Raw genomic sequence first — 13,704 nt, 5'->3', positions numbered from 1 at the left:
ATCATATCCCATCCTCACCCCCAAAATCACTTCAATGTTTATTACCCTGCATTCAGACTAAAATCCAGTCTCCATGAAGTCTTTCATATTCTTACCTAGCCTCTGACCCAGGCCTGCATCTTCAACTTAATTCTCAGAGATGGTTGCACATGTACTGTAACTTATGGATTTCCCCTAAATTTTTTAAAACTAATTTAGGCTACTGACACCTGGATTTTCACGATTTTAAAACTTCCATAGGGACCACCCTGGCAATCCATGGGTTAAGACTCTGCACTTCTAATGCAGGGGCCATAGGTATGATCCCTGGTCAGAGAACTAAGATGTCGCATGCCATGAGGTACGGCAAAAAAAAAAAAAAAAAAACTTTTACAAACATATGCAAATAACATTGGAAATCAACAAATAGAGACTTGATATATTTTATCACCAGGAGGAAAAAAATATAATTGCCTTATTTAAAAAAAATTTTAAATGAGGAAGTAACTTCTCAAATGTGTAGTACGAAAATAAACATTTAATTCTCATACATTAACATTAAAAATTGTCAAGATATAGATAAACTTGAAATAAGGTAAAACTGAAAATAAACTTTAAAACAGTTGCCATGTTATATTAGAAACTTCTTTCACATGGTGATAACATATGCATAATACTTTTTCATTAGCTTTTTCTACTATAAAGCTAATTTATTAACTCTATTAATAGAATGGCTGAGTGCCTAATACATATGGAACTGTTTTCCTATGTATTAAGGATGAGTATTTTTCAGTCACTAAGTTGTGTCTGACTTTGTGACCCCACGCACTGCAGCACGCCAGGCTTCCCTATCCTTCACTATCTCTTGGCGTTTGCTCACACTCATGTCCACTGAGTCAGTGATGCCATCCCAACCATCTCATCCTCTGCCTCCCCCTTCTCCTCCTGCCCTCAATCCTTTCCAGCATTAGGGGGTTATCCAATGATAAAAAGAATTAAAAAGCCTCCGAAAATGACAGACATGTAGAGGATACAGGAGACATAAATTCAAAGGAGCGTTATTAGTGCTAAGAAAAATGAAATAAATGTAGGCAGAGTGCTGGTACAAATGATAAGACAGTTCTGTTTAGGTGAACTGGAAAAAGTGTCATAGAGAAAACATTAAGCTATATGGGTCCTGAGGAATGAGCTCACCAGATAAATGAAAAGCGGAAAAGGCATTACAATCATAAAAGTATAAATCAACACTGCCCATTGGGAAATTATCAGTAGTTACGTTTGTCTAGAGCTTACGAACTACCAGGGACTGAGCCTGAGGAGTTAAGATCATACCACAAAAGTATTCATGCTAGGGCGATTTTAAATTAGATGTTTTCTTAGAGATAATGTTCAGTGTATATCCAATATACAAGCCTACACAATAGAAGTATTTGTATTACAGCACTCAGAATACTTCTTTTAGAACATGCTTCCTCTTCTACACTTATGAGTAACTTAAGGGCCAAGTCATGCACACATATCTTCTACAGGCCTTTATTCCTTCAAATTAAATGCATATGATCTGGTACACAGCAAGTGCTAAATAAACAGGGGAAGTATATTTGACAGAAGAAACCATTTCAGCAGTTCTTAAAGCAGTCAAGGGAATTAGTTTATTTATATAAACTATAAGATTTACTGATACAAATATTATTTATCAGTCTGGTATACTCCTAAGGAAAGTGGTTCTCCATGAAGTGAAAAAGACTAGATTAAAAAGTAGTATGTAAAACGCAACCCACTGTATCTCTATTATAAGTACATATGCATTTTAAAAACCCAGTGAACTATTCATTAAAAAAAAAAAAAAAAAAAGATTTAGAAAACTACACCAAGAACTTTGGGGCCACAATGTCCAGGTTCCAATCAGCTTCCAAGCACTTACCAACTCTGTGATCTTATGCAAATATTTTAATCTTTCTTTACCTCTACTTTCATAAAATGTGGAAAATAACAGTATGATACCTCCATGGTTTATTGTGAGGATCAGAAGTTATAAGGCACTCAGAATACTGTCTGTATAACTGCTTCTTAGTCTTATTTTTTCTCATTCACCAACAATAAAATTATAATCATAGATTTTACCTATACTTTAGATTGATTTATGAAAGGAATGTGCTTTGATCCAGAAGACTTTTAAAATCTTTTTTTAAAGGTTTAGAAAAAATTAAAAATATTTAACTTTTAAAATTTGACCAAGAATTTCCAGATGCCAATCCTTGTGTTAATCTCTTTTAGCAAGTATCTCCCTAGGTCATTTATACCCTAGAAACCTGCACACCTCCTCTAAATTTCATGAAAAAAAAAAAAAATAAAAGAGAGAAACGGCACATTCAGACCCACGTTTCCTGTTTCTAACGTGGGTCTGCAGAGATTTAGCAAATTGATCCATAGTTATCTACAAATGCTTCATGAAGTTTTCTACTTTTTAGTAAAGAAAATTTCAGAAAATCACTTACTTAAAAAGTACCTAAGTTTACAGGTTCTACCACAATCCCAGTTATAAAAATTATGACAAAAATATAGATAATATGGCAGGTAAGAAGAGCAAACATTTATCAACACAGTCCTCATACTTTCTTGTTCAGAAAGACTGAGTCTGTATCAGTATGATACTTGAATACATCAGAAACAGAACATGCAAATCACAGTACAAAGAAGAGTTGTTTCATACAGCACTCATTAAAATGAAATGATACCAATCATAACAGATTATTGTAGTAGAAAATTAAACTGAAATAATTTTTGATTGTTTGAATATAAACAGGATTTAACTACAAAAAATACGTTCTTCACTGTTTTGGACGTAAGATGCTGTTATGAATCACAAGAATGTACCTTGGGTAATTTATTACATTTCAAATAAGCTTCTACTATGTGCTATATACTGAGTTAATCATAAGAATAATAAAGCTTAGATTATTTTCACTACTCTGAAATATCCTAAAAGAGAAGTCCTGCTGTTTCCTCATCTATAAAACAGATCAAGGGAACCTTATATCTAAAACCAGTGAAGTTCATAAACTATATCAAAAATGTCAAAATTTTAAAGTATATATAAATTGATTATTGAGCAAAATAAATTTGTTTGCATCTAATAGAATCATACATTTCAAGAGAATAATTATCCTTAATATAAGAAATTAATTACCTGAGTTATCACAAAAAAATTTTAATGATCTGATTTTTCCACCCACCTCTGAAAATGATGACTATATAGCTGTGTCGGAATACCAAGAATACGATCATATATAGCTGTAACTTCTCTCAGGTTTCCCTGTTCATTTTCCCAGTTTATATACATTTCCCACAGTCTGTCCGAACGGAAATCTGTTCCCGCAGCTAGAACAGCATGCTCAAACGTTCTGAAAAATTAAATTACCTCTATGTTATCTTTCCAAGATAAAATCACTTTAAATATATTATTTCTGCATTTTGCAATATATACAAACATCAAATCAGTAAGTCATACATTTGAAATTAATATGATTTATATGTCAATTATACCTCATTTTTAAAAACAAAATATTTCTAAATTTTAGGAGATGTTAAATTCAAAATTACATGCAACTTTACAAGTATAGATTAAAAGAAGGAATAATAGACAAGTGCATATGACAGCTGCTTAAAAAAAGGGAAAATATAAAGGGAATAGATAAATGTACTTTTATGTAGCTGTATATTATTTTATATACCATAAATGTGCAATGCAAATTACACTACAAACATATAAGAGTGACAGAGCAGACACTAAAATACTCGTTAAACTAAAATGTCTGTTGAATAGATTCCTCTAGGGCAAAAGACAAAGTGACAACATTTATCTTAAGAAACAGTTGTCTGACAAAACAACTCTCCAATGAGGGGGTCCAGCTGCCTCTTTGGGTAATGAGAAATACACATATACTTTAAAACTCAAAATTCTCTCCTGATTCTAAAATTGCACAATTAATGTTTACTAAAAAGTCATTTATTTTAAAATATTTACGCTCATTTCAAGAGATTTCTGTAAGCAATTTTAATTACAGGATTTGATACCTCAAAGGGATAAAATTTTAGATACATATTTTCAAAATAAATATTATAATCAAGAGGGATTTTTAACAGTATAGAACTATACTACCTAAATTAATCTAAAACTAAACAGAATCCCAAAGCACTAGGAATTAGGTGGAACAGAGAAAACAAATTCTAACATTCATCTAACACATAAAAATACAAAATATTTTTCTAAAAGGATAAAGAAGCAGGCATTTTCCTGAAAGGTCTCAAAGGAAACAAGGAAGCTATATAAATTAAAGGCATGACACTGGCTCAGTATCATCAAAATGGATTAATAAAACAGTTCTCAAGAAAATAAACCCATGTATTTTTGAGAATTTAGAATATGATAAAAAAGTTATTGGTATTTTAAATCCATACACAAAAAAATTAGCCAATGAAGACAAGACAGACTGTTCAACAAATGGGAGAAAAAAAAAACGTTAATCTCTGATTCACAGAAGACACAAACGAAGGTTAATCTGTCTCACAAAAGGTACAAACTAAGTATCAGATAAATGAGGGACAGAAAAAAAAAAAGTCTACAAAAAGAATTAGTAGAAAACCCAAGATTTAAATACCCTTGTCAAGACAGGCAAAAAACTCAGAAACTAATAAAACACTGAAAATTGAACCACGTTAAGAAAAAAATCAAACACCTCTACACGATAAAAATACCCAATGGAAAAATGCTTTAAGGCCCTAAGGAAGTATTACTTTCAACTCAAAATTCTATACCCCATGGGATTCATCAATTGGGTGTTTCAGATATACAGGTTCAAAAAATTTTTTTTCATTCCAAGCATCCTTTATCAGGAAGCTATGGAATTCACTCCTCTAAAGGTATGCAAGAACCAAGAAAGAATAGAATCTAATTAATAAACTAATAAACAGAACTTAGAAGGTAAAGACATCTCCTAGGATGATGATAATAAGGAAACCTGTAAACAGCTGCTATACAAAAGAATCAGAATAGGACCACCAGTGCAGATTACAGAAGAGGAGGTCCCAGGACGGTATCTCCAAGGGGTCAGGGTAGAATTTACAGATCTCAGAACATAATTCTCTAATTTTCAGATTAAGTATAATAACACGATACATGTATTTTTTTTACTTTCAAAAAAATAACTTACATAGATAGTAACTGTAATTGTGGAAAGTGAGTAGTATTGACTACTGAAAGTAGCTGTTGGAAGGGGTAGAAAATTTTAAGTGTTCCAAGAAAGCCAGGCAAACGGAAAAAGAGGCAGAGGTAAGAAAAGGGGTAATCATAGGAAAAACAAAAAGCTACGAAACCTATCCATATAGGAAAGATGAGGAATGGGAAGACAGGGTATAAATGAACTAAAAATTCTCATATACCGTAACAGAATGATAATGTCTACAGCTAGTGAAAGAGAAGTAGAAAGCAGTAGAGTGCTATTGCTATCAACATGTTGGAAAATAAAAGAAGAAACAGCTAAAATATGTGAAGAGAGGTGGAAGGACCACTTCTTGTTACAAGTAGTTTAACATTAACTGTCTAAACTATATGCACATACTTTGATAAAAATAAAAACCAAAAATACATTTTAAATTCCTATAATTCAAAGGATAATTCGGAAGTAAAATAATCATATAACTAGGCAATGTGAAAATGGCTTATATAGACAGCATCTGAAAAGACAAGACGGTAAACCAAGATATGTAAATCAAGAAACCTAGAGATAGGTGAATTGAGATAATGAAACACTACAGAAGGTTTAAAAAAAAAATATGCCATGACTGGGAAAATGACTACCTTCACACACTATGAGAGTTTAAAACTGGTACCACTTTTAAAGGAACATTTGAAAAAAAAGAAAAAAAAAAAAAGGAACATTTGATAAATGTAGCTGTGTATTTCCTTTGATACAAGTTCCATTTCTATAGTGCTCTATATAAATACTGACTTATAAGAGATATTCACTACAGCACTATTTCCTATAAAGATTTGGTTAAATAAAATACAGTACCTTGATACTGTAAGGTTAAAAAATGGTAGGGAGAAAGTCTAGAACATTGTTAATTAAAAAAACAAAGACAAATATGTATAATAGATATACACACAGATACATGTATATCTATATATATCTGAAAGAATAAACACCAAGTCATTTACCATGAGGGGAGACGGATTGAAGACATAAGAAAACAGCGTATGGAATGGTGGAGGAACTTTATTATGTACATTTTTTAATAATCATGCATAAGTTTACTAGGGTACTTTTTTACAGTGAAAAAGCATATAAAAGTTATACTTTCAGTTTAGCATCTATAGTAGTTCTATTATCAATATCAGAATACCTGACTTATTTATATCTTTAAATACTTAGTTTCACATACCCTCTTACAGTACTGTTTGTCTCAGGATCACCAGGGTCCAGTGTTTCTTTTAAGAAGTTTATATAGTGTATCCAAAGGTCAACACTCAGAGGTATTGCCTGAAGCCCCCGGCGATACACCTAAGAAGAAAACAACAAACTGTACTTCAAATATTTAATTATGTCTTAACAGAGAGGCAACACTGTGTTATCCGGTGAACCTTAGAAATACTAATTACTGGAATTTTGTTTAAATAATCTACCATTACCATTTGGGTGGAGGTTGGATAGAACATGGCAATGTTCTGATCCCCACGTGCAGAGTCTTGATCTTCAAAGCGCAGCAGTCCCTGCATTCTGACCGGGCTGTGTGGGCAGGCTTTGGGTTACAGACCATAGGGCACAGACCCATTAGAGCATCAATGACAGCGTCTGACCAAAAATGCAATAAGACGTAGCAAATGTGACTAGCAAACCAACTATATTGTTTGGAAAATGAGAAATAAATGTAAGTGAGAGAAAAGCCCTGCCCTACTTGTTAAGCTGCAGTGTAATACAGAGGCTTGCACTGCAAAGCTTGACAAACTGTAGAGGTTTAACGCACCTGCCAACAAAGAGAGAAAATATTAGCTACAAATGCCACAAGAGTGACAAATGCAAATAAAATACCCTATAAAATTGTTTGACCATAAATCGTAGGTACTGCCAGCCAAAAAAAAAAAGTCTTTGCTTTGTTATTATTTGGCTTACAGTACCTAATGGAGATAATTTTATTCAGTAATGTACGCACCTCATCTGATTGTTTAATGTTGTCATGTCGCTTTTCAAGGTCTGCATACTTTTTCCAATAACCATAGCAATACGGATAGTGTATGAAAAATTTGTCAAATGCTTTCCTGGCAGCCATCAAGTGATTCTGATGAAAATAAAACAAAGTGTTTAAACATCTTGAAAATTTCTGTCACAAAAGCATTTATTATTCCTTCTAATATACAGGCATACCTCAGAAGAACTGCAGGTCTGATTTCAGACCACTGCTATAAGATGTGTATCACAGTAAAGCAGGTCATACAATTTTTTTTGTTTCCAAGTGCACACAAAAATTCTGTTTATATTCTATTGCAGTCTAAGTACGCAATAGCATTATGTCTAAAAAAAGCAATGTATATACTTTAATTTTAAAATACTTTATTGCTACAAATTGCCAAAACAATTATAAAACAGTAATATGAAATACCACTGATCACAGGTGACTATAACAAAAATAAAAAGTCTGAAATATGGCAGAAAATATCAAACATGTGAACTAAACAGGAAGGGAGCAAACACTGTTGGAAAAACAGCACCAACAGACCTTCTCAATGCAGGATTGCCACAAACCTTCAATTTGTGAAAAATGTAGTATCTATGAAGTTCAATAAAGTAAAGCTCAATAAAATGAGGTATGCCTGTATCATCTCAAATAAAATAAACGGCAGGCTTAAAAACTATTCACTCAACAGCTTTGAAACAGAAGGAACTAGTTCTGTCAAACAGCAGGGTAATATTTTTTTTTATTTTAGCAATTTTATACACATATACATACACCAGTCTTTACAAACATTAGAATTTGATTATAATACTCTCTATAATGTACAAATGCCACGAAAGCTATTTTTTGAAGCTAAAATATATATATTATTTATTCAACTTAATCTGAAAATCATAAAAGAGGCAACTTCAATTACAAAACAATAAGGCTTAGTCTGATATTGTTTAATCTAATCCCATTGAAATAATTACTAACCTCCTGTTCTACATACTGAAGCAAATATACCCAGCCTGTAAAATCCTGAGGATTACTTTCTACAGTTTTCCAAAACTTTTCATATTCTGGAGGGAAGTTTGCTTCTGTTTCTGTCACTGGAAGGTCCACAGTACTTGCTATTTCATTTTCTTCTGTAGTTGTGTTCACATTAGGAGATCCATCGGGTGACTGCTCCATTTCTGTAACATTCATAATCTCCGTACTAAAATCAGCAGACTGCTCTACCGCTGCCTCTGAACTGCTGCCAATGCTGCCATTACTGGAATTTCTGTACTCATCCATGTGAGAGTTTTGCATAGCTGTTTATTTCACCTTCAGTTAATGATCTGTGGAAACAAAGAGAAACAACTTCCAAATGTTTATTTGGCATTATCAAAGCCATCTTTTAAAAGCCTGTTAGCTATTAAAAGAATATATTAACTTGATTCTTGAGCTCTCCTGTAAGTCTGATACTCAGGTTTAGTAGTTGTTACATTATAAGTTAAATTCTATAACATATAAATTTTCCAAAATTCTGCCATTTTATTGTTGACTGAGCAAAAATAGCTCTTTCATCTATTAAACAACTGAATATTGTGCTAGCTCCCTAAAGAAGCATTGAATTCAATGCTTCTCAGCTAGCTAAGAATCTAAAATTTAATGTCTGAATTCTATCCTGATACCAATCTTGGCAAACAGCAATATTTTTAATACCTGTCCTGGAGGCTAAAGGTAAAACTAATAAAACAAACTGTGGTAATGGACATAAATGTTCCAGAGGGAAACGCATAACATAGCTTAAGGCAGATTTTTAGAAAAGAGAAGGTTAATATTGTTGAAATTTTTAATTCTAGAAGATTTTATTATAGAAGACATGTATTATTTAAAAAAGTTAGAGAGTGACTTTTAAACTGAATACACGTTATTAAAAACATATTTATGAGAGAATCCCCTGGTGATTCAGGACTCAGGACTTGGTGCTCTCACTGCCGGGGCCCTGGGTTTGATCCCTGGTTGGGGAACTTAGGTCCCATAAGCCAGGCAGCCAACAGAACAATGAAAAAAAGCATAAAAAACTGTACTTATGAAAGTTTTACCACCTGGATAATTAATTTGTAAAATCTTTAAATTAAGTCATCTTACAGTTAAAGCCATAAAATAATAAAGAATTATTATTTTTTCATAATTCACTTCATCTCTTCCACTAACAGTTTAAATGGAAACTGATTCATTAAATTATAGGGCATGTCTTTTTTTAAAATTATGGATTATTCTCAAAACTGAACAGACCATAAAATTGATTTACTCCTAAACTACATTTCGAATACATAAGTAGTTAACACAGTACAATTTAAAAGAGGATTAAGGCTTTAAAGGTAGTAATTCAAAGAAAGAAATCCAAGTGACCAATAAACATATGAAAGGATTGTAGCTTTACTAATAAAGATGTGAATTAAAACAATGAGATATCAAATTGGCAACAATTAAAAAGATGTATCTGGAGGACATTCATGGAAAATATACCAAATGGGATTTGTGCATATTTTATGTTAGATAAATAATCAGACAAAAAGCATATGATTAAAAGCATCCCCTGGAACACTGTATTATAGTGAAGAGACAATGTATTAAGTACATTGCTTTAATAAATGCTGTATCTGTACAATCAAACAGTAAAAGAAATATGTGCACCTGTGATATCTACTACATATTATTATATAGATGCTACACAGATCTGTAAGAATATATACCAAATAAAATATACTAAAAATATTAGTTGGTGTTAATATTAGCCCAACTAATATTTTGGGCTGATGCTTGTTTTTGTTCAGAGTGGCAATATACCTAACCCCATGTAAGGATTCGGAAAAGGCAATGGCAACCCACTCCAGTACTCTTGCCTGGAAAATCCCATGTATGGAGGAGCCTGGTAGGCTGCAGTCCATGGGGTCGCTAAGAGTCAGACACGACTGAGCGACTTCACTTTCACTTTTATGCACTGGAGAAGGAAATGGCAACCCACTCCAGTGTTCTTGCCTGGAGAATCCCAGGGACGGGAGAGCCTGGTGGGCTGCCGTCTACGGGGTCACACAGAGTTGGACATGATTGAAGCGACTTAGCAGCAGCAGCAGCAGCAGCAGCATGAGACTGAAAAAGGCATCTGCTGCAGAGCTCTTATAAAGATGTTGCTTTTTTGATAAAAAAGACAATCAGCAAATAGTGTAGGCTCTACCACTTTATTCTTACCTTGAATGTGAACATATCTGAAACAACCTATATTAACAAAGTCAAAAGGACTGGCCAGAAAAATGAAGAAATGCCAGCCCTGACATCATCAAACTGCTAACATGCCAACTTTATACTGCAAGAGAAAGTAAGTCCCTATTTGTTTAAACTATTATCAATAGATGGGTTTTTCTATTACTTGCAGAAAAGTACACTCCTAACTAACCCACAAACAATGCATGAGAATGTTCATTTTTCCATCTCCCCTCGTTAGCACTAGGTATCAAGAAACTTAATTTTTTTCATCTGATTAAAAATGAAAAACAGAAAGTAGTACCTCATTTTGATCTGCATTTCTTTAACTACAAGGAGGTTGAATTTCTATTTTCTTTTTTTTCTTAAATGCTACTTCACATCCTCAGTCCATATTATTCATATATTTTTTGTGTGTGTATGGAGGGCATCTTTTAGACTGTCATGGAGATTTGAACTCCAGATTTTAAAATGTAGTAGTATTATACTACATTTCAAAATGCAGTATGAAGCAAAATTTTTCCCAAAAAAAGGATAAACTTAAAATGTTAGATCAAGTGAATCTGAGGCTGAATGCCACTGAAAGAATTAGTTATAGCCAGGTAACTCTGGGGAATATTTTTTAAAAGGAGGTAGAGAAGGGGTGAAGACAAAGGGAGGTTGGGAGAGGTTGGGTGCGGACAACAAGTTCCCACTACTCGATGGCATATCCAGCAATATACTACATTCCTTGTAGAGAATACACAGATAGTTTTCATTCTAAGGCTTATGAACTAGTTGAAAAGAGATCAAAAACATGCAAAGAAATTATATAAAATTTCAAATGAAACAAGTCAAAATTTAGAGAAATCTATTGAAAACCATAGGCATCTAGCAAAACTTTACAAAACAGAATTTAGTCTTCACTTTGAAAAGTGAAGTCGCTCAGTCGTGTCCGACTCTTTGCAACCCCATGGACTGTAGCCTACCAGGTTCTGAGGAGCCTCTCAGTCCATGGAATTTTCCAGGCAAGAGTACTGGAGTGGGTAGAAAAAGAATTATAAATTATTTCAAAATAAGAAATAGAACACATGACTTGACAGAACCACCTTTCTTATTAACAGATAAGAAGATGGAAATGAGGATTGGTTCTAAGACAAGGAGATAAGATTGATCAGAATGAAGAGGGCCTGCATTGGGAAAGTGAAATGAAAGTAAGCAGGGCAGAACAAGAGGAATTTGAAAAAAATAATAAACAATCAAATCTAGAAAAAAGAGTTTCCTTCTACTGCATTACTGACTGTTGTCATAAACTTTTCCAGGTTTACCATTTTTGATCCTAGGAAAAGGCGCAGAAGCTTTTCAACTTATTTTGGTCTCTTTTGTCCCCTACATTAAAGAAAAGACACTACTGAAGATTAATTTTCCAGACATAAATTAGTCATTATTTTGTGTTTTTTTATTTCAAAGCATACTGCCAAAACAAACAAAAAAAGATTGTTCATTGATACATTCTGAGTCATTTACTACCTGCCCTATTCTAACTGCATACTTAAGTGGGACTTAAGTTTTTTCTGGAATCAGCAAATTTACCACACCCCTGCATCATCTCAGACTATCAACTACTTCACACCCTGCAATTATAGTGTTATAAAACGAGTTAAGAACATCAGCCTTGTCCTCAGGGAGATCATTTTTCTGATTACTTCGAAAATCACAGGACCAAAAGAAAAACACACTGAAGTTATTTTTAAATAAGTTATTCTAACATATACTTCATAATATGGCAATTACTAACTGGGAGGGATTGGGGGCAGGAGGAGAAGGGGACTACAGAGGATGAGACGGCTGGATGGCATCACCGACTTGATGAACATGGGTTTGGGTGGACTCCGGGAGTTGGTGATGGACAGGGAGGCCTGGCGTGCTGCGGTTCATGGGGTCGCAAAGAGTCGGACACGACTGAGCAACTGAACTGAACTGAACTAGTACTAGTATATTCTTAACAACAACCATTAACTTTGAACTTGTGACATAAAACGGCAAAGTTGTAAAAAAATAATTATCCAAAGGAAGAAGACAACAGTGTGGTACTAGCATAAAGATAAACAGACCAATAGAATAAAAACATAAAGCCCAGAAATAATGTTGGACAAGAGTTACAAGATTACTCAATGCGGAAAAGACGGTCTCTTAAACAAATGGTGCTGGGAAAACTGGATCGTCACATGCAAAAAAAAAAAAAAAGAAGCTAAACCCTTAACTTACAGCATATATAAAAATTAACCCCAAATGGACAGAACTCCTAGAAGAAAACATAGGGGGAAAGTTTCATGAAAGTGGACTTGGCAATGCTTTCTTGGCTATGATACCAAAAGCACAGGCAACAAAAGCAAAAATAGACAAATGGAGCTACATCAAACTAAAACCTGTGCATCAAAGGGCACAAGTTAACAGGCAAACGGCCGAATAGGAGGAAACATCTGTAAATCTTATATCTGATTAGCAGTTAATACATATAATAAAGAGCTTCTATAAATGAACACAAACTCAATTAAAAATGAAAAAAATGATTTAAACAGACATTTCTCCAAAGAAGATACACAAATGGCCAAGAAACACATGAAAAGATGCTCAGTATCACTTATTAACATAGAAATGCAAATGGAATTCACAGTATCACCTCACACCCATTAGGATGGCTACTATCAAAAAATAAAACAGGAAGCAAGTTTTGGCAAGAATGAGGTGAAATTGGAACCTTTGTGCACTTATGGTGGGATTATAAGATGGTGCAACTGATACAGAAGACAAAATGGGGTTTCCTCAAAAAATTAAAAATAGAACTACCATAAAATCCAAAATCCCACCTCTGAGTATATGGTCAAACTGAAAGCCAGGTTTCAAAGAGCTATCTGTATAGCCACGTTCACAGCCACATATCCAAAACAGTCAAAGGAGTAAGCAACCCAAATGTCCAACACAGATGAAGAAATAAATACAGTGTGATATACACATACAACAGAGTATCATTCGTCTTTAAAATGAAGGAAATCCTGTCATACACTACATGGGTGAACCCTGAGGAAATTATGCTAAGTGAAAAAAGCCTGTCACAAAAAGACAAATGCTACATGAGTCTACTTATATGAGGTACTTAGAGTTGTCAAATTCATAGGAACAGAAAGCTGATGGTGGTTATGAGGGACTAGAGATGGAGAAAAGGGGGGTTGTTGTTTTAATGGGTATAATTTCATGGGTATAAAATGAAAAAGTTCT

General features: G+C 33.6%; 1 protein-coding gene across 6 annotated transcripts in view; it reads right to left on the bottom strand.

The window, feature by feature from the left end:
• Positions 1-13,704, bottom strand: part of PRPF39 (pre-mRNA processing factor 39) — a 35,103-nt gene that overhangs the window by 12,896 nt on the left and 8,503 nt on the right. The window contains exons 2-7 of one of the 6 annotated variants that reach the window (NM_001109789.1): positions 8,188-8,534; positions 7,192-7,317; positions 6,937-7,005; positions 6,671-6,833; positions 6,424-6,542; positions 3,216-3,383 (exon numbers count right to left, since the gene is read on the bottom strand). In NM_001109789.1, the coding sequence (NP_001103259.1) occupies positions 3,216-3,383; positions 6,424-6,542; positions 6,671-6,757 (374 nt within the window). In that variant the 5' untranslated portion in view covers positions 6,758-6,833; positions 6,937-7,005; positions 7,192-7,317; positions 8,188-8,534. Of the gene's footprint in view, positions 1-3,215; positions 3,384-6,423; positions 6,543-6,670; positions 7,318-8,187; positions 8,535-13,704 lie in introns of those variants that run through there. The other 5 variants (XM_005222139.3, XM_059878970.1, XM_059878969.1 and 2 more) reach the window with 5 other exon arrangements.

The sequence above is a fragment of the Bos taurus genome, chromosome 21 (assembly GCF_002263795.3).
Source record: "Bos taurus isolate L1 Dominette 01449 registration number 42190680 breed Hereford chromosome 21, ARS-UCD2.0, whole genome shotgun sequence".
Lineage (NCBI taxonomy): Eukaryota > Metazoa > Chordata > Mammalia > Artiodactyla > Bovidae > Bos > Bos taurus.
Note: the sequence above shows the minus strand (reverse complement) of the source record. Positions and strands in the feature narration are given on the sequence as shown.